General features: G+C 36.3%; 2 protein-coding genes across 6 annotated transcripts in view; both read left to right on the forward strand.

The window, feature by feature from the left end:
* Nucleotides 1-188: 188 nt before the first annotated feature.
* aqp10a (aquaporin 10a) lies at nucleotides 189-5,534 on the forward strand. Its single transcript, XM_067404538.1, has 6 exons — nucleotides 189-560; nucleotides 1,814-1,940; nucleotides 2,084-2,221; nucleotides 2,807-2,925; nucleotides 3,198-3,415; nucleotides 3,636-5,534. The coding sequence occupies exons 1-6, from the start codon at nucleotides 465-467 to the stop codon at nucleotides 3,841-3,843; spliced, it is 906 nt and encodes a 301-aa protein (XP_067260639.1). The 5' UTR covers nucleotides 189-464; the 3' UTR covers nucleotides 3,844-5,534.
* Nucleotides 5,535-7,981: 2,447 nt separating this feature from the next.
* Nucleotides 7,982-22,771, forward strand: part of atp8b2 (ATPase phospholipid transporting 8B2) — a 44,762-nt gene continuing 29,972 nt past the window's right edge. The window contains exons 1-2 of one of the 5 annotated variants that reach the window (XM_067404557.1): nucleotides 7,982-8,188; nucleotides 13,899-13,966. In XM_067404557.1, the coding sequence (XP_067260658.1) occupies nucleotides 13,942-13,966 (25 nt within the window). In that variant the 5' untranslated portion in view covers nucleotides 7,982-8,188; nucleotides 13,899-13,941. Of the gene's footprint in view, nucleotides 8,189-13,898; nucleotides 13,967-16,798; nucleotides 16,824-17,941; nucleotides 18,069-22,771 lie in introns of those variants that run through there. The other 4 variants (XM_067404566.1, XM_067404574.1, XM_067404548.1 and 1 more) reach the window with 4 other exon arrangements.

A 22,771-nucleotide genomic window follows, 5' to 3' on the forward strand; every position in this document is an offset into this window, starting at 1 on the left:
ATTGCTTGTTTGAAACAGCAATATTATTACCAATATAACATTACATGTGAGTTTAGACAATGATGCTGGCTTTGGGGAAGAAATTCGAGTATACAGATATTTGAACTAGATAATTGCATAATTTTTCAATTTTCATGTCATCTAATCTTACAATGTCAAAATGATTAGGTTATCTGGATGTACAGAAAAGCACGATAAGTGTTTTACAGCAGCAAATCACAGATCACTAAATCTTTCTTTTGCTCTCCTGCATGATTATTAATGATTTATAAAGGGGTCATGGTCAGACAAGTTATGATGTGGATGTTGCCTTCCTGATGTGGGATGTTTGTACTCTGCGAGTATATTTAAAACAAGGTTTAAAGGTTAGCTGAGCTAATAGACACAGACTGAGTTCAGAAGATCATCTGTGAACAGCAGGGCAGCAGCAAGTTTTGCACAAAATCTGCAAGCCAATACTAAAAATGAGTCGGGTAAAAAAGATAGTTAGGAGGATGAAGGTGAAAAATGAACTGGCACGGCAGATTATGGGAGAGATCTTAGGCACTTTTGTACTTCTGGTAAGTTTTTGCATAGTTTTCACTATTAAACAAACTGAGCATAGTTATTGATTTATAGATATTGCTTATATTATTCGCACATGTTTCCTTATTGAAATATATTTAAGATGTTTTTTTAAATTTTATTTTAAATTAAAACTCATCACTGTGAAAACAATTTTTACAATATGGTAAAATTTGTTAATGCATTAAGTATCATGATATAATAATGAATAACAGCATTTAATAGTCAAGGTTAATGTTAATTAAAATAAAAATACTATTGCTCATTGTTAATACATGTTTGTGCACATTATGTTAACTAATGTTAATTTATAAAAATGTAAAGATATAATACTACATGTAAAAATTAACATTAGATTAATAAATGCTGTAAAAATATTGCATGTAAGTTAATGATACATGCATTTGTTAACTAATGTTAACAAAGCGTAACTAAAATACCATATAAACATTACACAAAATTGACTTCTTTATATATTTAGTGGTTTTATATCTACTTTTTTTGCAACATCTTTGATTCTCTGTTAATATTAATATATAATTTAAGAATTAAATTAATAATTTATTAATCTAAATACTAGGATTATAACAGTGTTATCAGTTATTTACACGAATAAGAAGATGCACAATGTGCTATTTAGGAGGGCTAATGTAAAATTATTGTGCTATTATATATTTTACACAATAAGATAAGCATAAGTTTTACAATGGACAAATGCAAGGTTCAAATGCCAGTCCTGAGGTTCTGTGTTCATGTGCTTTTGGTTAGATATGCTGATAATGTGTTTGCCAATTTAGCAGGAGCTTTTTATCTCAAGTAATGTGCAGTCCATAATATAATATTCCAGTGAAGGGTCGATTTATGAGTACTATGTTACACAAGAATGTCGCAACATTACTGAATAATACTAGCTGCAATTCAGCTGCAGGTAATCACAGACATGCTGACAATCAGACCAACAGCATGATTGTGAGAATGATATTCTTTATTCAAAAGTTTGATAAACAAGATGTTAATATGAAGAAACTTGTTTCTGGCAAAATGTGGCCAATTTATTTATTTTTTCTCAACCAACAAAAATTGTTCCGAAAAGCCAAAGCATCAGGCTTTGCATGTCACCAAGCAACACAGGAAAACATTCTTGTGCTTTATGCTAAATATCAATCATTCAATCAGAGGACCATAATACTACTGTTGTATACACAACTAAAATAGACAATGATATGTCATTTGTTTTTCTCTGCTGTAGCTGTTTGGTTGTGCTGCAGCAGCTCAGGTGAAAACCAGCAGAGAAACTAAGGGCCAGTTTCTGTCTGTTAACATGGCTTTCTCTGTAGGCGTCATGTCTGCCATGTACCTCTGCAGGGCGGTATCAGGTAAAATGCTTATAGAATGGGCTGTTTTTGGGGCAGTTAAGGAGAAATCCTTTGTAATGTTACTCTTTTTTTTTGGATCAACATACTGTACACTGACTTCTGTTTTCACATATATATTTTTTCTCTCTCTATTCCTCCCTAAGGAGCTCATCTAAACCCAGCTGTGTCTCTGAGTTTCTGTGTGCTGGGAGACCTAGCCTGGATAAAGCTGCTACCCTATTCTCTCGCTCAAATATTAGGGGCTTACCTGGCCTCTGGGCTTGTCTATCTCATCTACTATGGTAAGAAGAAAGAGAGAAATAAAGACATCTTTTCTTTAAAGGGTTAGTTCACCCAAAAATGAAAAAATTGTCATTATTGACTCACCCTCATGTCGTTCTAAACCAGTAAGACCTCCGATCATCTTCGGAACACAGTTTAAGATATTTTAGATTTAGTCCGAGAGATTTCTGTCCCTCCATTGAAAGTGTATGTACGGTGCAATGTCCATGTCCAGAAAGGTAATAAAAACATCATCAAAGTAGTCCATGTGACATCAGTGGGTTGGTTAGAAGTTTTTGAAGCATCAAAAATACATTTTGGTCCAAAAATAACAAAAACTACGACTTTATTCAGCATTGTCTTCTCTTCCGGTTCTGTTGTATATCCGCTTTCACTGACGCTGCTTCTTCTTCTTTCCTGTTTTACAGCAGTTGGCATCCAGATTATTGGTGCATTACCGCTCCCTTCTCCCATCAATGACAATTTTTGAGTGAACTAACCCTTTAAGATACACCCTGTATAGTATCACCATTATATTTTTGGCAGTGTTGTGTTATTTGAAAAAGAGAGGATAAATAATATTTCTCAACCCTCCACTCCTCCAGATGCGATTATGGAATACAGTGGTGGAATTCTGACCATATTTGGTCCTAATGAAACCGCCAGTATCTTTGCCACTTACCCAACAGATGTGGTATCAGTGCAGACCAACTTTCTTGATCAGGTCAGCAAAAAGCCATGGCAGATTAGACAAGAGCTCTGTAGTTAATACAAAGACACTACACATACTAATGATATAATAAATCAGAGAAGTTAAATCCAATCTAATCTAATATATTTTGCTCTGAGGCAATATAACGTTTTACAACATACTGTAAAAAAAAAAAAAGATGTATCAAAGCGAATTTCAAACATAAATCAATTATCACTAGATCTTGCCAGCATGCTGGGTCGTCTGACTAGACCATCATCTGTTTCTTGTTTGCCTGTGTGTAGGTGGTTGGCACAGCCATGCTGATGTTGTGCATTCTACCTCTTAATGATAAGAGAAATGCTCCAGCTCCCGAAGCGTTGCTCCCACCCATTGTAGCAACTGTTGTCCTAGGGATTTCCATGTCGATGTCAGCTAACTGTGGAGCAGCTATTAACCCTGCCCGTGACCTTGGTCCACGACTCTTCACGTTCACAGCAGGCTGGGGCCCAGAAGTCTTTACGTGCGTACTCAGATGAGCTAGATCTATTAACGTCAGATTAAGGGTTTTGTTATCTCTGCCCTTACACCTCCAACCTTTCATCTTATTTCTCCTCTGATAAAACAAATGACTGGGTATTTCACTTTGCTTAACTCATTAACATTTGCACTGAAGTGTGTAACCAGTGTTTCACTTCTCTATATGGTCATTATCAAACCCTCTTTTTTTGTGACCCAAACAGGTCCTATGACTACTTCTTCTGGATTCCTTTAGTGGCTCCTATGGTGGGGGGTGTGGTGGGGTCCATCATTTATGTGGTCTTCATTCAGTGGCATCTGCCTGAGCCTGAGGATGAATCTGAGGAGTCTGAGGAGATTAAAGAGCAAACAAAGGTCATAGAGCACAACAACAAAAAAGACGAGCTAAACCTTAAAATGTCTTCTCTTTAAAATAATCTACCTCACAGCATTTCTGTTTCCCCTCTTCTCCCTATTATTTCCGGACTGTTTTATACTGTAAATAAAAATGTGGAAATGACACCACATAAAAACTGAGGGAAAATGTACTCAAGGTGGACTCTAAAATCTTTCACAGCAGAGATGAAGCCTTGATACACCACTTATTATTTATTATTTCCAACTCCCTAACCCCCTTTTCTCCTGAAATTTTAAACTGGGACTAATTAGAAAATTACTATCACCTTCACTGTTCACAATTTCAAACAGTAGACATGAATTAAAAGATTTGTATATAGTATGTACAGTGTATTAGTTATTCTAGATGTACCTATTGTTGGAAGATAGATTTGTTTGTTGTCTTGTGCTCTCTCACATGTAAGTGAAGCATTATGCTGCATGTAAATGTTGTGTCTATTACATCACAGGAATACACTGGGATGATTGTGTGCATATTTACTGATGTCATACTGATGTTAACAAGTTCACAAACAAAAAGTAAAAAAGTGAGTGGACCTGTTCGAAGCCCTTATTGAGCAAATATTTATCTGGCTTTTAAACTTTTGGGAATAAGTATATTGATTATACGTTCTCAGAAGGCCACTTTACTGGCATGGAATATCCCCTATTGAGAGAAATGATTTCACCATACATTAAAGGGTTAGTTCACCCCAAAATAATGTCATTTATTTATATTAATATTATATTAATATTAATTAATATAATAATTAAATATTAATATTATAAAGTGATGATAATTTTTTTGGTGCTTCAAAAAAAAAAGAATTAAAATAACGACTTATATAGTGATGGCCGATTTCAAAATGATGCTTCGGGAAGCTTCGGAGCGTTATGAACTGATTTAAATATGTTTTTAGTACTGGATCTTGAGGGAGGAAATGTCATTGCTGGCTATGCAGGCCATACTGAGCCATTGGATTTCCACAAAAATATCTTAATTTGCATCGAAGATTAACGAAGGTCTTATGGGTGTAGAACGGCATGAGGGTGAGTAATAAATGACAGAATTTTCATTTTTGGGTGAACTAAACCTTGAAATTAAAGACCTAGCTATTCAAAAATAGTGTCAATAATAACTGCAACCATGACACATGAATAGATTGCAAATATAGCAAGAAGTTATATCTTCTGTCATAATATTACTGATCAGTATAGAGCTTTTTATATCCTATTTGGTTTGATCTGAGAGACACTATTTAAAGTTGTACATCCATGAACTTGTCCTTAGTGTTTGGGTTCACTCTTTCAACACATTGAAGTAACTGGCTAATAATTCTTGGAAAACTACTCGGGCATCAGCTCACAAGATGTAACAGATTTGCAGATTACAGGTTGCTAGACAGAAAGACTTTCAAAACTACCTAATTCACTACCAAGTTAAACTCTGTGAGCTCAAATCAGCCCAGATGTGTGGTCAAAATATCCACAACAACCATATAAAATCAGTTACAAATCATATACGCAGTCATATACCCATCATTCCCAAATTTATGTTGGATAACAACTTCTGAACTGTAGTACTTGTATTTAGTAGTATTCAAACACTATTATGGACAATTTTCAGAGATCCTTGAAAATTAATGTCCTAACCCATCTTGCCCGGCCACATTAAAAGCCAAATAATTTTTAATGATCAGTATCAGGGTTGCCAGGTCTGCATTTAAGCCGAATAATAATTATAAATGTTAACTAGATGTGTTCACTACCTGTCTAGCGATGTGTGTTTATGCTGACATATATATAAAAAAAACAGTTTGTCTTTTCAAATCTTCTATCATGTGTCATTATATTCATTGAGTTGGCTCATGCGTTTATGTTTCTTGATCAGAAATGTGATGTAATTCTGGTAAGGGAGCACAGTGAATATAACAAAGTTTAAAGGTTCATTGAAGTAGGAGGCAAGAACTGGTGAACCTTCAACAAAGTTTAATGACAAAATAAACAAATAAAATAAAAATAAAATGACAGTCATCTGTAAGGGGCTGCCACTGTACTTTCATTTTGATATACTTAGGTGACACTCATTAGCAATCTCACCACCGGTCTCTCTCCGCTCCCACGGCTCACTGCCCCGCCCTGCTTGCCACAGTGAGCATCAATGTTCCCTTGTTTTTGTGGTGCATTGTGGGATTTTTTAGGGAGCGAATGTTCCAGTGCACAGGAAGGATTTTGCTATTGAAGGTATGTTTACACTACAATGTACTAAAAAAATAAAAAAAATAAATTTAGCATTTTCTGCATACAGACGACACCATTGTCACAATGATCCCCGTTCGTAAAAAGCTGTATTATGCATGCCAGGCCAGTAGTTGGCGATGTCACTCTGTAAAGAAACACTACGCACCTATAGACTGAACATGTAACCCCCAAAACGGTGTTGTCATGTAAATGAATGGCCAAAATGCATAAAAAGTTTTCTGTTTTTAGTTGAAAATGGTGTCATATAAACAGCCCTTAAAATGGCCGACTGATCAGTGCCCTGTCTAGTGAACTAGGGAGCACATTGAGACGCACCCATAATAAATACATAGGCTTTTTATTTTTTAGCTTAACTGAATGGAACACAAAGTATTGTGGGATATTAAAGGCAGCGAATAAAAATCAATCTATCAGCACCTTAATGCCTTCCTATCTTGGAATGAAGGCAGCATTTTTAAGCTTTCAGATGCAGATACCTCATTGGCCACTAGATCGTATGTCAACGTCACCACCATACTGGTCCGGGCAACTTGCCATAACTCTCATAAGTGGACTGAAGACAGGTCTGGCTGTAAAAGATAGAGCTAAACCAACTTGATTACTTGTCATCAAATCGTGGCTCATATATTTTTTTAAGCCTACATATTTTCCCCCCATTTTAGCCAGTGGCAAGCAGGACAACACAAACCTCAAGGAAGGCTGAAGAAAGCCTGTCAGCGGACTGTTTTCTGCATTTCCAAGAGACTGTACCTCTTCTGCCTATTATATTACTACTTATACTAATATTATTTTATTATCCTTATATTCACTATTTTATTTACTATTTTTATTTTATTGACTATTATTCTACAATTTATACTATATATACTATTTGCTATTATTACTAGTTATTATATTACTACTATACTCATAGTCATACTCAATTGTATTTTTAGGATATAAATAATAATATATGCAATTATTAATAATAATATGCTATATAAAGTTTCTAAATGCTGTATATTGTACAATTACAATTTGACTTTATATTACACTTATATTTCATACAATTTATACTATACTGTAGTTGTACTTTTTTTTTTTTTGTTCTGTAAATGTTTTACCAGACCCATTAAGGATTATGTTAAAATTATTGTGTTTGTACTGATTTTGCTTTTCCTTCTCAAAATTGCGTACATATGGAGAACAAGTCATTCTGAGCAAACATGCTTAGTGAATTTATGATGTCTGAGAGGCTGAAAGATGAAAGCTGTGATATTAATGTTGCCCAGAAGGAACCACAGGATAAGAAATCTTTTAAGCCTAATCTTTTTTCTATTGGTTTCCATCCCTTTGAAGGAAAATAAATGCATTGATTTAGTTCATTTGTATAACTGGTGTACTGACAGTATAGTTTTATAGTTACTGTACATAGAAATTTGTAAAATGTTTATAAATCACTAATTTTTTTAATACTTTGCTGGTTCCTAAAAAAAATAAATACACAACTGGTTATTAGTCATCAACGCCTATATCTTTTTTTTTTTTTTTTTAAATATGCACTGAATGAAGAATCATTAGTGTGCCCAGCAGAGGGCGCACACGACAAACCAAAACAATGAGCACATGGTAAAAGTCGGTACTGCCCCCATGCTGCACTGTGAACAAAGTTACAGACTACATCTGCTGCATGAACTGCTAAAACTGAATGATAAACATTATTCAAAACCACACTAAATAACAGCATTAGGATGCGTGCAGTCATCAGCAATGTTTATCCACACATCCTGGAATAAATCGGACATTTATCAAAATTATATTCAGTTTTTTTTTTTCGCTTTTACAGACAACATTAGGCTACTCTTGAGCAGTGCAAGACTGAAAGTGGGAAAGAGCAGATGCAGATGCAAACACCGCCCCTCCACCCCCGCCTCCCTCATCCTATTACTATGAGCAGCTGCTGGCCTATCGAGTCCGATACACTTTCACCTTTCAAGGATGTTTTGATCGTCAAGGATCTCGTGCATCCGATAAATAACCTATGTTGCCTTAACCCGACGGGATACCTGTAGAGAAGGAAGAAGCCACAGACAACAGAGATGTCTGAAATCAGCATTGCTTACAGGAGGAGCTGATAAAGGTAATGTGGTCCTCGCTTATCCGCCAATAAAAGCTTTACTTTAGTTCAGTATAAGGCTCTACATACAGGCTAACAGAAAACAGTTAGAAAATACTTACATAAACTTAATTTGTTTTTTTAAATTAGCTTTTTGAAACTCCATCACAGCGGCGTTCTGCGCATTGTAACGTCCTGCTTTAACATTTGCTCTGTATTTTGTTGTCTTTTTCGCATCTATACCATACAGCCATGTATTATAGTAAACAATATGGCCACCTAATGAATGCGATGAACTAATTATTCTCACAGATGAACGTATGCCAAGTTACGCCATGCATTTTGAAGAGCGTTAAGCAGTAAATTATGAATGTCAGTTCACTTGTGGTCGCATCGCATCTCAACTGTGAAATATTTTTGAGCTGCGGATGTCTCAAACTCCAAATGTTACTTTGACAAATATAATGTTGATATAAAATGATAAATTGTAGATGTACATCTTGGTAATACCTTGAAACGGCATGGGAACATATTAGCCATTGATTGACGTGGTCTAAATCACGGGTTTATAGGCCTACTTTATATATAACTTTTGATAAGAACATTGCCCCAACATTACATTATATAACTAATGGTTAAAAGCATAGTTAAAAAAAAAATAGTTGAGTAAGAAATAGGCCTACCATGCAAATTTAAGTTGTATGTTTATGTCTCCACAGCCCCCTTCAAGGGTTAACTCGGTTGAAAACCCTGAATTAAAACCCTAAATGATTTAGAATATCAGACTGTTTCAGACTTAAAAACGCGGGTTCAGAAGTTTCAGGTTATGTATTTGCAAGTAACTTAATTGAACCAAGGATTTAAGCTAGTTCTTGAAATTCCTTTGAGGGTAAAATTCTGACTGACTGCCAAGAAATTTGTTTTGTTGTGCTTGGAGAACCAACAATGTAATAATTCCCTAGAGAAGGAAAGCATATTAACCGCAGGGGCATGACCAATTATATATATAACTGTAATGATTGTTAACATAAATGTATATGCATTTGGCCACATCTGTATGTGTATATATGAGTAGAGAGTGAGAGAGCAGACCCATCATTTTTTGTAGTCAATATCATTATTGTGGTTCTGGTTTAATGGTGATTTCCTGTTTGACCTTTTGAGACAGCAAGCATGAAAAATTGAGGTTAAAGAGATGAGAAGCCAAGAGGGCTGAAGAATTATTGAAAAATAAACTAGATTAACATCAAAATACAAAGGACGTAAAATATGCTAATTGTAAATTATAGATCATAAAACTCAAACGCTGACTTGTTCATCCATACATGACCACAAATAAATAAGAGTGCCTTTTCATCTCGATTAAAATGCAAGAGCCGCTCTAATTATTTAGTCTGGTTTGCGTTGTGTGACTGACTGTGTATTCTTTATGCATGCATGTAACATATGTGAGAGAATCCATGCTGCATGATGCTGAGTCAAATGACCTCCTTTACACCACTGCAGTCTGTTGTCAGTCTGAAGATGTGTACTTCTCTGACTGTTTATATACGAAATGGCTTCCAGATCTGGGATATTTAGTGTCAAAAGCAGCCTGTTTACTGGGTCTGTCCTTAAGTAGCTTTATGCGTATCAGTGCGTGTCCTTGCTTGTGTGTGTGTGTCTGTCTGTGTTGTGGGTCATTGGTTTTGACCTGCTGGTGTGTAAGCCTCCAGTCAGATACATGGTAATAGACTCTAATCATAGCTGACACACATGTGTACCAGCTTGTCTGTCTGTGTGAGTGTGTGTGCTTAGAATGAAATATTCCATCTCACCCGAGTTAACCTTTAGTAGTTAACTTTATACTGTGCTTTGCATCTTTGGTTACTATCGTCTCTGGATTTGTTATTTTTGTGAGAATATTTTTACCTGCAGCAGCATATAGTATTTTTTTTTTTTTCTGTTCTCAACCCAGAGGTGGCCTCCTCCTACCCAGCCCTTCCCACGCTCTTGAATAGTCTGCTTTGATTGTCTACATAAAATGAAATCACATCTTTATTGTGGGTATTCAAAGCAACAGATCATTGTCAGTAATGTTCTGAGGGCAGCTCAGAGACAGAAAAATATCTCTCCGATGACTCTGCATTATGACCCCTGTTGGTTAAGGAAATATAAAAGTCAATATTTGCAAGTCAGTTATGATGACTGAAATTTCCTCAGGGAAAGTCAGAATGCCTTAATGTGCATATGATGACCATAGACAAAAGCAATGAAACCAGCGCATTGCTGTGTTGTTACTGAACCATAGCCATGATATTGAAATTCTGGCCAATACAGATAAGCCACTATTTTCAAGTTATGGACGATATTATAAATCTATTCTGCTTCGTAAAAAAAAGGGGAAGGTAAAACATTTTAATATAGTATGAAAGATAAATATTCCTTTTAGGACCTTCTATAGATTGTTTGAATTTGAGAACCTAACTTTTCATAATAAAGGAAGGATAACTGCAATGCAGATTTAGTGTTCTTAAAGGGTTAAATCTTTGCCAAAATTAATTGCTACCCCTTTAAAATGGTGCTAGTGTCTCTAAATCATAAACTTGGGAGAACAATTTCAAAATCCAGTATTGGCAGATGGGTTAATGATGTGACGGGTCATTTTTTTTGTCCAAAGGCCTTAATAATAATAGAAACATCCAAAGTATGTAAGGTAGTACAACTAGCTCTATTTTATTGAATTCAAAAGGTTTTAATTATATTTTGCTACATATAAAGGTATTTTAAAGATTTTGAAGTGTCAAAAGGTCATTTGGTTTAACCATCCAAAGGCCAATACAGCCATTTAATTTGTGTTTAAAGTATCTTAAAATGTAATAAATGTATATATATTTTATTCTGGCATGATTTTATAACATCATAAATCAACATAGTGCAAAATGGTATTAAAATTATGTGTAGAAGTCATTGCTTTGTTATGACAAAGAATGTCCGGAAAAATGTATTTCATTGATGTAAGTTGATTTTTTTTTTTCCCCCAAATGGTTCAGCGGAAATCTCCGCCCTGCAACCAATTTCATTGGCTGAGTGACAGGTAGGTTTAGGGATCAGGGTTCGGTGTAGGTAATCATTATTGTCATTGACATGGCCAATAAAATGTTTTGAATCGGCTCCAGGGCGGGATTTCTGCTGAACTGGTTTGGGAAAAAAAATCAGGCATATAAGTTATATAATATAAAGGGACCATTTTGGATCAAGTCATGTGGTCAATATCATGTGACAGGATGTGACATCATTCAGACACCTGCAAAGGACCACATAGTCATGAAGCAAAGTAACTAACTCTCTCTTAACTATTTGAAAAATTCATGTTTTCACTTGCTCATATGCATGTCCCAAAAACATCAGGTCATTTGGTACAACTGCTATAACATGGAAAATATTGTAATATTTTAAAAACTTGTACTAAATATAAAATGTTTGATTGTCCTTTTGCTAGCTGGCTAGATATCAGCCTGTTAGCATTGTTTGAAAATATCATCATTTGGTATAACCAAAAGTGTCATTCGATAAACCCGAAATTTGGTTAAACCGAATGACTTGTTTGGTGACAAATTTTGTCCATCTTATAAAAATTTAAAAAAAGCAGTGTTTATTGATTATAAAAACCACATAATCTCATTGTTAACACTTAAAGGTGCTCTAAGTGATGTCACGCGTTTTTAGGCAAAAACATTTTTTGTCACATACAGCAAACATCTCCTCGCTATCCGCTAGCTGCCTGTCCCCTGAACACACTGTAAAAAACGCAGTCTCTGTAGTCGCCACAAGCTCCGAAAACGGCAATAAAAACAAACTGGTGCAGCCTGGACCACGAATCATAATAAACATGCTCCAGCCAATAACCGACAAGAATGATTTTAAATGCGCGTTCATGACTGTTTCAGGAAGCACGGAGGGGAGGAGGAGGAGGAGGAGGAGGGAGGGTCTAGCAAGCCTCTGTTTTGTTTGACAACACTTCGAACGTCAACAGGAAGTTCACCCAGGATCACTTAATAAGTTATCAAAATGAAATGTATATCCATATATTTTTTTTACACTGTTAAAGGGATAGTTCACCCAAAAATGAAAATTTGATATTTATCTGCTTACCCCCAGGGCATCCAAGATGACTTTAGGTGACTTTGTTTCTTCAGTAGAACACAAATGATGATTTTTAACTCCAACCGTTGCATGTAAATGGGAACTTCGTCTATAAGAGTAAAAAAAAACATGCATAGACAAATCCAAATGAAACCCTGCGGCTCGTGACGACACATTGATGTCCTAAGACACAAAACGATCGGTTTGTGCGAGAAACCAAACAGTTTTTATATAATTTTTTACCTCTAAAACAACACCATGTCCAACTGCCCTGAGAATGCGGTTAGTGAGGTTCTGATGATGGAAGTGATCTCTCGCGCTTTGCTTCGATGAGTGCGAGAGATCACTTCCATTGTCCGAGCGCATTCATCATCTGTGTTCTACTGAAGAAACAAAGTCACCTAAAGTCATCTTGGATGCCCTGGGGGTAAGCAGATAAACATCAAATTTTCATTTTTGGTGAACTATCCCTTTAAAAACCTTATTCGTCAATAACCCGGATACAGTAAGTAAGAAAAACAGATATCAGCTGATAAATTACATGATATTGATATATTGAACATTCATAATAAACCAGGTTCCTGTATGGAAAAGTATGATAAACTGATTTATACTGATTTTTTTTTTAATAACTGTGTCTAATTATGTGATATAACACTGCAGAGTATAGCTTTACTTTCTGTTGTCTGTTGACAATAATAATAATAATAAACTTTATTTTATATAGCGCCTTTAAAAGGGTATTCTCAAAGCGCTTTACACATAGTACAAAGAAATAAACAGTCAATACACAATAAAGAAGATAGATAAGTAGTAAAAATAGTAAATAGATAGATGAATAGATACAAAATAGTAAAAATACAAATTACATATAAGCAAGTCTAAAAAAATAAGTTTTAAGAGAAACTTTAAAAACACTAAGAGAATTTTTTAAAACTGAATTAAAATTGACGTTTAATTTGTACCATCTGCATTCATGGAACCTGTTTTTACATCATCAGTTTTATTGTATCCATAGCAGAACCACACTATATATATAGAAAAGAGCTTTTCAACCTCCTGTTGTATAAAATTTCTAAACCATTGAGCGAGGTGCTGTCTGCCTCCTATATTCCCTGTGCTTCAGGCATAGGAGACAGACAGCATGTGGCGTCTTCAGAGAGAAATTTATTGGTAACCAGACCCACAGACATCAATGTGTTTCTGGAACAAACCTAACCAGACCACTTCTATCACTTAGCATTAGCATTTAGTCTTAATAACAGTGATGTTTCCATCTTGTTCTATAACTAACGTGTACATGTAACCACCTCAAACAGTTGTCTTATCAATTATCTTACTATTATCATGATTAGAAAAAATTCTAGGTTTCACAAAAGTTAAGCATTGAGATTACGGCGACAGGTTCATTAGCAGTGGCTTAGTTTTAGCTGACTGATCTGCATACTGTCGTTGTCAAGGATTAAATATCGTTGAATTTCCTGAGTGAGCGTAAACTGTTGGTACGTCCCCTGTTTTACCCTTGAAATCCTGTTGACATTGTGGTTCTCTCTCTCTCTCTCTCTTTCTCTCTGTCTCTCGTTGTGTGTGTGTTTGCATGTCGGTGTAGATTTTCCCATGGGACGGAGCGGCAAAATTTCAGAGGTGTGGAAATGTTCAGAAAGAGACCTCCCCCAGGTAAACAATTAGCTACTCTCCCTAAACACACACTTTTAAATTTAAATATCATGTTGTGCTCTGAATTTAAAATACACACATACTCATTTAAAAGGGCTCTCAATCTTCAAATCAACTCAGTCTTCACTCTCATGGCACTTTGTTACTATTTAAAGTTTTGGTGAATTGGTGACTAATTCACATGAATTCATACGACCTCATTTGTTTTTGGACAATCTACTTATTCCCCACTAATGGTTATGTTAGGAGCAGACCTTCATGCTTACTTTTTTCTAAAAATTGCCTGCTAACTTACAAATCATAAAAATTGATACAAAATAGTAAAATAGGTATGTTTTCTCATAACAGTTGATTGTTCAGCTCGAGCAATGGTGTTAAAAGGTTTGTTCACACAAAAATGAAAATTCTGTCATTAATTAATCCACACCCATGAGACCTTTGTTAATCTTCAGAACACAAATTAAGATATTTTAGTTGAAATCCGATGACTCAGTGAGGCCTGCATAGGGAGCCATGACATTTCCTCTCTCAAGATCCACAAAGTTACTAAAAACATATTTAAATCAGGTCATGTGAGTACAGTGGTTCAATATTAATTAGTGGTGGGCCGTTATCGGTGTTAACGTGCTGCGTTAACGTGAGACTCTTATCGGACGATTATAAAAATAAATTTCGCCGTTAATCTATTCTCAAAGTTGGGTTGGGAGCTGGGTCTATGGTTCTCAAACTGGGGTACGTGTACCCCTGGGGGTACGTGAGGTGACAAAAGGGGGTACGCAAAATGCTGAGTAGTTCATTTAATTCTACCTTAAAATAATATTAAAATCGAGCATCTATTTCGAACTGCCAAATTGTCGTAAATCCAGTACATAAAATTACCTCATCATTTACAGTCAAAAATGACTGTATCCACACAAGCAGCATGCATATGATAGATTGTGTGCAGATTTTGCTGCCTTAAATCACGCTAAATTACTGTCGTTCTCGACAATGCACCTTTGTAAAAGTGGGGATTTCAGCACTTACTCGCATGAAGAACAAATATAGACACAAATAATGGATTAATTTCGATTTAAGACTCAAATTTCCTCCGATACAAAAACATACCTTGTGTGAGTTCTTGTATTTATTGATGATAACGAGCAAGAACGCAATTGTTCCCAAATATCCACATGACTGCAAACGTGACATTATTATACAACAGGCCAAAAAATAAAATGTACATTTTAAACACAGCACTGTCAGTATTTACTCTGTTTTGCAATGAAATAATAGTTCTAACGAAAACCACAGCAGAACTACAACACACGTCTGTGTTTCGCGAACAATTCTGCGGCTTTGAACGAATCGTGAGAGTCAATGATTCAGTGATTCATTCACAGCCACTTGCTTTGTTAATGAATGAATGACTCGATGACTCACTCATAAAAACAGTGACTTGCTGCCATCTACTGGCGGTTTTAGTTTAATATTTAAAAGTTTTACTTTGTTTTACCATCATTGCATATTTCTCTATTGAACATTTTTTTTTAATTTAAAACATTATTTATTTTATAAAGTTATTCATAAAGGTAAAAAAATACACTGGAAAATCAATTTAGAGGGATGGTAATCCCTTCAGGGGGTACTCCACGCTAAAAAGTTTGGGAACCACTACTACGCAAGCTATGATGACTTTCACCTTGATATTTTAGCGCGGATGTATACCTAGCCGAACTGACCCTTCGCAAAGACCCGCCCCCCTTAGTTACTGTTGCTTTGTCCGACAAGCCGTGGTGCTGTCACGCCACACACAGTGATAAATGCATCACGGAGCAAAGAGGACACTAACAACACATCGACAGACAAGACAGAGCAGGTTACTTATGATATTAAACAAAGTCCCAGCTTTAAAACTAGTTTTTTAAGAAATTCAAACAATAAAAACAGTTTTGTGGCTCTTTAATATGTCGTGACAGATCGCTGTAGCACCTCAGCTCAAGAGGCTCGTAAACCGATCATCTCTTACTACGAGTCCATTTATAGCATCAAATAAACATGAATGAACATGAAAATCAATGTTGTTTCAAACGCGGAAAGATATCAATATACACAATTTTTTAAAGTTTAACTCCGCCGAGGTTAATTTTCTAACTCCTGACTGCTTTGTCGGACAAAATGGCAGATTACTTTTCATCATTATTTGGGTAGCACCAAATAATATGTATTTTTTTACAGTCTATGGGTAGCAGCACACATATTCTGAATGTCTTTGGCAGAATTCAAATGAGCCATTTTAATCTAGATTAATTCCAAGATTTCAGTGAGATTAATCTAGATTTAAAAAATGTATCTATGCCCACCACTAATATTAATATTATAAAGCGATGAGAATATTTTTGGTGCGCCAAAAAACAAAACAAAAGAACGACTTATTTAGTGATGGCCGATTTCAAAACACTGCTTCAGGAAGCTTCGGAGCGTTATGAATCAGCGTATCGGATCATGATTCGGATCGCGTGTCAAACAGCCAAACTGCTGAAATCACGTGAATTTGGCGCTCTGAACAGCTTATTCGGCACGCTGATTCATAACGCTCCGATGCTTCCTTAAGCAATGTTTTGAAATCAGCCATCACTAAATAAGTTGTTTTTTTTGGCGCGCCAAAAATATTCTAGTCGCTTTATAATATTAATATTGAACCACTGTACTCACATGAACTGATTTAGATGTGTTTTTAGTACCTTTATGGATCTTGAGAAAGGAAATGTGATTGATCCCTATGGAGGCCACACTGAGCCATCGGATTTCAACTAAAATATCTTAATTTGTGTTCCGAAGATTAACAAAGGTCTCACGGGTGTGGAACGGCATGAGGGTGAGTAATAAATTACAGAATTTTCATTTTTGGGTGAACTAACCCTTTAATAAAAGTTTGATTTCCCAGTAGTAAGATATGAAATATCTTCTTCATGCATTACACTTTAAAAAAATAAAGGTTGTTTATTAGCATTGATAGTTCCATGAAGAACATTAGCATGATCATTTTTTATAATTTTTTTGTGTGAACGGTTAGCCATGGGTATGATATTGTTCCAAGGCTTGGATCTTGTTTTCACTGTGGTGCAACATCAAAAGTTAAACACGAACACGTGAGTTGGGAGGGTTCCTTCCTTTGCACGAGATTCCCCCTCTCTCCACACACTCTGAGATACATACAGACCTAGCACGTGCACAGACACCTGACTAGTCCAGATGTCTTCCGCAGTGCCACCCCTTCTTACCACCCTCTTTGCCCTGGTATGTCACTGCCCATTTATCAGAAGCCATTTTGGCTCTGAAACGTATTACTGTGTGGATATTTTATTGCTAAAGGAGCCAGTATGGTCGCTGTCTCCTCGTGTCTTACATCTTTCACAGCTCTGCAGTGTAAGTTGCCTCGGCAACCTCATCAGCGAGTTCCTATTGGCCACATCCTTGGCCAATAGAACGGCTTTCTGATTATGTCATATAAAAACAACGTCGTAGTTCTTCTAGTGGCGCCGCTCAGTGTTTTGACAGTGTCCGGTGAGAGTGTTTGAGATGTCGTCGTCAGCGTCAGCCCAGTCAAAAATCTATAGTTTTTTAGCTGAATGTCAATAAATTTTTGCTTATTTGGGAATTTAAAGCCATATTTATTTATTAAGTAAAAACAGTATACATGCATATCTGAAACGCAGAAAGTTACTCAAATTGAACTGCATGTAAATAACAGTTGTGGAGGCTATAATTCAGTTCTGTGAAAGTGTAATCGATTCTGATTCACACCGAATGACCTGAACGACTCTGCGGCAAATCAAAAGGGAGAGGGAGTGAGCTAATTTACCGCCGCGACTGTAATTTGATGTCTTCCACTCACCGCTAGTCATTCGGCGCCGGTCTGCAGCTGCCGCGCGCACGATTCTCCGTCGCTCCGCTGGCGTGAAGTCCGGTTGCTGTGTACGCAGAGCGAAATAAATGAAACAACGGTGGGACAACATGACTATCCCAAAAGACATCCCAGAGAAGTGGTTTCCAATCATTCTCCCTCTAAAAAGGAAGAAAGAGGGATTAACCAACTCGACAAAAATAAGAAACGGAGCAGGTACCTTTGCTTTGCGTTGCGTTGTCAATTGTTTACCACATAGGCTATGAATTAAGTCTAGCTGGTGATTTTTATTATTCTAAAGTATATAACATGATATTCATAGTGGAATAGGCTAGAGGTCATTTAAACTTTAAATCAATAATGTAACATTTATTTTGATTCTTATTTTTATCAGTGTTTCATCCTCATTGAACACTTCCCTGCCATGTAAATAAAAAGCATCTGTGTTCTCCCATAAGTGTATTCATTCATTATTTCACTCTAATGATTGTCTCACAAAATCACACCAGTATCCAGTGAACACTGAGTGCGTGTGTGTATGTTTGTGTGCTTGTATGTCCCATGACCTTGTGATCATATCCATCATGCTTTCCCCAGTCAACACTCCCAGTCTATTCACTGCTTCTCAATTCATTTTAAATGTAAAACAGTCTGTATAGTCTCAGGCTTTAGAAGGGCTTGTTATTGAATGTTTTTGAGATGATTGCATAACCTAATTTCTACAGTACATTGAAAGTAAGTCTTTTTAAGATAGGTCACATGATATATCTCACAATATTTGATTGACTGACTTAGAATCTTTCTCATCTGCGCGTTTTCCATGCCTCATCACAGCAGTTTATTTCACAGTATGTTTAATGAGTGAACTGTGTAAACTACTTATCAACATGCGGTCAAATTCCATTTAAATGTAATGAACACAGCCAGCAGTATTTTCTCTATCATGCTTTGTTGATGCAACACAGCTTATATTTTTCACTAAAGGTAATAATAGTTATTATTACCTTAATAGTAAATGTAATAATAGTAAATGTTTTTGTAAACCTTTTTATTAGTGAAATTAAAGTGTCTGGATGGTGAAATGTATATAGCTGTTGTGGCTTAGAGTTGAGCTTGACCTCTCAGATTCTGTGACGCAGACTGCAACTGAACAAGCATGGCTGTTTGTTTGGGGATTTTAAGTTCAACTTTGTGTTCTGTTTTAGGTCTGGGGGATTTTTACACATAGTGGCCTTAATGTATGTGTAGCTATTTCAGTTTACTATATGGAGTCATTTGTGGTACATTTTCTTTCTTTTTTTGTAAATTTTTTTTTTGAACCTGTTCAAAAGGCTGAAAATGATTGAGATTTTTTTCTTTTCTTTGTGTTTCTGGTTTATTTATGTCTCACTTTTCTCTTGTCAAGTTATGTTAAGATTTCTGTCACATCATATCACAGTGTTTATCGCACCATAGTCTCTCTCATTATCAGTCACTAGACGGATAGCACAATTTGAAAATGCCAGAATGACTCATGCAGACAACAGGTATACAACCAGCAGTTTCATTTCAAATCAAGAAGAGGCCTTTTGCTGTCTTATTTGTTACTTGTTGTCAACCATCAAATAATCCAAATGTGATGTTCCTTTTTCAGTTATTTAAAGGAACTATCCTTAAGTTGACCTTTAAGGCCAAGAAATATCCAGTAGACAAGCCGAAGACACATAAAAAATGTCATGTAGTGGACTTTTCCACCTTGGGTAAGAGTAGTTGTTGTCTTAGTAATTACAGTAACACTGTTCCTGGCCTTTTCAGGGGTTGATTTCTGAACACTAGGTTTGAATGTCTCCCAGCAGTCTAATCTGACACAGCAGTGATCATCTCCTGCATGACTATCTTTTCTCTGTAGTGCATTTAACATTGCCATTATCATCGTTACTTCCAATTAGAGTTATAATTTAAAGTTTTAAGGGAGATATGTCTTTTTGTCATCTCTGTAGATAATTTATGCCATCAAAATGGATGTAGCTGTATTTTATATGGCAGTGTTAGGTATATGTATATGAATGTATTGCATAATTATTATAACGACAAGGGCTTAAAGGGGGAATTCACTACTAGCAAGATTGGCTTTTAATAAAATGTGGCTTTCTATGCATTATAAATGTGAAAAACTGACTAGAGAAAGCAGAGAATAAAGGCTGTGGCGTTCTCTGTTGATGGTGGCACTCTCTGTTCTCAGAAATGGAGAATTTCGCCCTGGAACTGTGGAAAGTCCACCAGATGATGCAAAATGATGCAGTTTTCATCATCCGGCAGACATTCACTGAGAAATACTGTAAATGGGGATATCTGGGTGCAGGAAGCATGACGAAAGAGTATATTGTTTATTTCCATATGCTACCTACATTGTGAATGTGCAAAGCTGGTTGAAAATCGTCGAACTTATCCTTGTGAAAGAATAAGTGCTGTAAAATACTTTCAGTCAGCTAGAAGAACTTGCATGCAGCACATACTATAAATCACACTTTTATGATATACTGAAAAAAAAAAATGTTATGCCTTAATTATTTTTATATTTTAATTATACATTCTGTGTCTTCTCCAGTGTGTTTGAGTGCAAACTTGTTTGTTGTAAGTGCAGTTGTCCAAGTGCTTCATATATTTTCATATGCACACACACATCTAAAACAGCCTCAAGGAACATGTATTTGCCTTTTGCTATACTGAATGCATTTGTTTTTTTATCTGGAGTGAAATGTTCATAGTTGCAGTCAGTGGGTGTTAAGCCTGTCCTCATGTGAACCCCAGTAATTCCTTGACTCTGAGAGTCTGCTAACTTACTCATAGACGGTCATATTGTGGGGCAGTTGTAGCCTAATGGTTTGAGAGTCGGACTTGTAAACCGAAAGTCTCGGTTTCAGGTCTCAGTACAGGCAGGAAAGGGTGGAGGGAGTGAATAAACAGCGCTCTCTTTCACTCTCATTACCCACAACTGAGCAAGGCACCTAACCTCCAATCGCTCCCTGGGCGACGCAGCAAAAATGGCTGCCTGCTTCTCCAGGCGTGTGTTCACGGTGTGAGTGTTCAGTACTCACTGCTGTGTGTCTGCACTTGGATGGGTGAAATTTCAGAGTATGAAATTTCAGAGCTCAAATTCCGAGTATGGGACAGGGACACCATACTTTGCTACACATCACGTCTTTTTTGTTTTGTTTTTCACTTTATATTGGTGGTTTGGCTGGACGGTTTTGGTCAGTGCAGCTAAGGAAAGAAGAAATAGGTTGGCATGAGATGGAGGGATAGATGAGTCAGCCAGCTGGGCATATGAAGGCACATGGCAAAGAAGCAATGGGGAAATGGGAGCAGACTGCAAGAGGAGAGAGGGCAAAAGCAAGCAAATGATGCAGAGACTGAGATGAAATGAAGGTTCATGTGAAGGTCATGTGCATATTTTATCAGATGAAAAAATGCCTTATGATGGCTCAGCATATGTTTTGGCATTAGTGTGCAGCATAGGAAACTTTCCCTCACCATACACACCAGAAGAACCTTACTTTAAGGAAGACTGAAGAATGTTTAGAAGTAAATAAAGACAATAACAAACACCTCTTTAGGCAAATGCAACCAATTTACGTGAATGCATTAGCGAGTATTTTGCCTCTGTTAAGGATGGAGTTATATATTTGGCTCATTCCTCTGCTGTGTGTGCAGAAAGGTTGGAGTACAGTAGCAATTAGCTCACCCACTTTGAGGCTAATTTGAGCCCGTGGCTTGTCTCTTTAAGACGTTAAATGAGACGAATGCTTTGAAACGGTGCAGACAACAGGCACTTCAATTGTGCTTTAGTGCTGCTTTGACACGTTGATTAAAAGTGTGTTGTTTTTGAGACCTGACTGAAAGTTTCCCTTTGATAGGAATTGTGTTCTTTTATATCAGGCATGGAGTAATGGCAGGAATAAATTACATTTTTAAATATATTGAAATAGAAAACAATTGTAATAATTTACAATTACTTTTAATTTGTAATAATATTTCACAATATTACTGTTTTACTGTATCTTCCATCAAATAAATTCAGCCTTGGTGAGCATAAGAGATTAAGCAGTTTTGTGAAAATAATCAGAATAAATGTTTATGCCAAAAAAATATTTAATTTTAATTATGTATGCTTATAACAGAAACGGTGCTTATCATAGAAAAAAAAAGTGTATTCAACATGTATTTAATGTTGTTGTTGTTGTTTTGAATAAATTAATAATAGATACTGTTAAAAATGAGCATAATGTCAATCACAGTGACTTTAAGAAAACAGTCAATCTATGCACCACTGGCTAACACAAGACATACTGTTATACTGCAACATTGCACATCCATAACTTGCTGGTCTGTTTGAATTTGCAGAGATTTGTGAGTTAGCGTAACGGATGTCCTTGGCAGTAATGCTGAATCACAGCGATAACTGCTCCTTCTCTGTCAATGACTGTTTTTTGAGAAACATCACACAAGCAACGTTTCACTGCGTCTCTTGCTTGTCCTTGGCTGTATTAGTAAGGGCGCTGTGTTAAAAGTGCTTAATGGCCCAGTTTGCTGAGGTGCTGTCCGGATGGAACCAGACTCTCCGATGGCTAAAGCCATTATGTCATCGGCAGCCAATAGGCAGGCAATGCACTCTCAGACTCTGGCAACAGCAGTGTTGCTTTCCATCAGAATTGATAACAGAGAGGCAGAGGGTACAACAGATAGCCACGAGCAAGGGAAAAGAAAGATGTGACCTTGAGGAAGAAGAAGAAGAAAGCAAAATGATAGGGGATGAGTACATAATGAGGGAGTGATGAGACAGGAAGGAGATGGTGTACGAACAGCTGAAAGGACAGATAGAGATTTTCTTGTTTTTTGTTTTTTTGTTTTTTTTTACTCGATTGGTAAGCAAGTATCAC

This window comes from Chanodichthys erythropterus, chromosome 2 (genome assembly GCF_024489055.1).
Source record: "Chanodichthys erythropterus isolate Z2021 chromosome 2, ASM2448905v1, whole genome shotgun sequence".
Classification (NCBI taxonomy): domain Eukaryota; kingdom Metazoa; phylum Chordata; class Actinopteri; order Cypriniformes; family Xenocyprididae; genus Chanodichthys; species Chanodichthys erythropterus.

Coding starts and splice junctions, on each gene's coding strand:
- aqp10a (XM_067404538.1), top strand. CDS start 465: ATGAGTCGGGTAAAAAAGATAGTTAGGAGGATGAAGGTGAAAAATGAA. Junction 1,941..2,083: donor CCTCTGCAGGGCGGTATCAG/GTAAAATGCTTA, acceptor TTCCTCCCTAAG/GAGCTCATCTAAACCCAGCT. Junction 2,222..2,806: donor TGTCTATCTCATCTACTATG/GTAAGAAGAAAG, acceptor CCACTCCTCCAG/ATGCGATTATGGAATACAGT.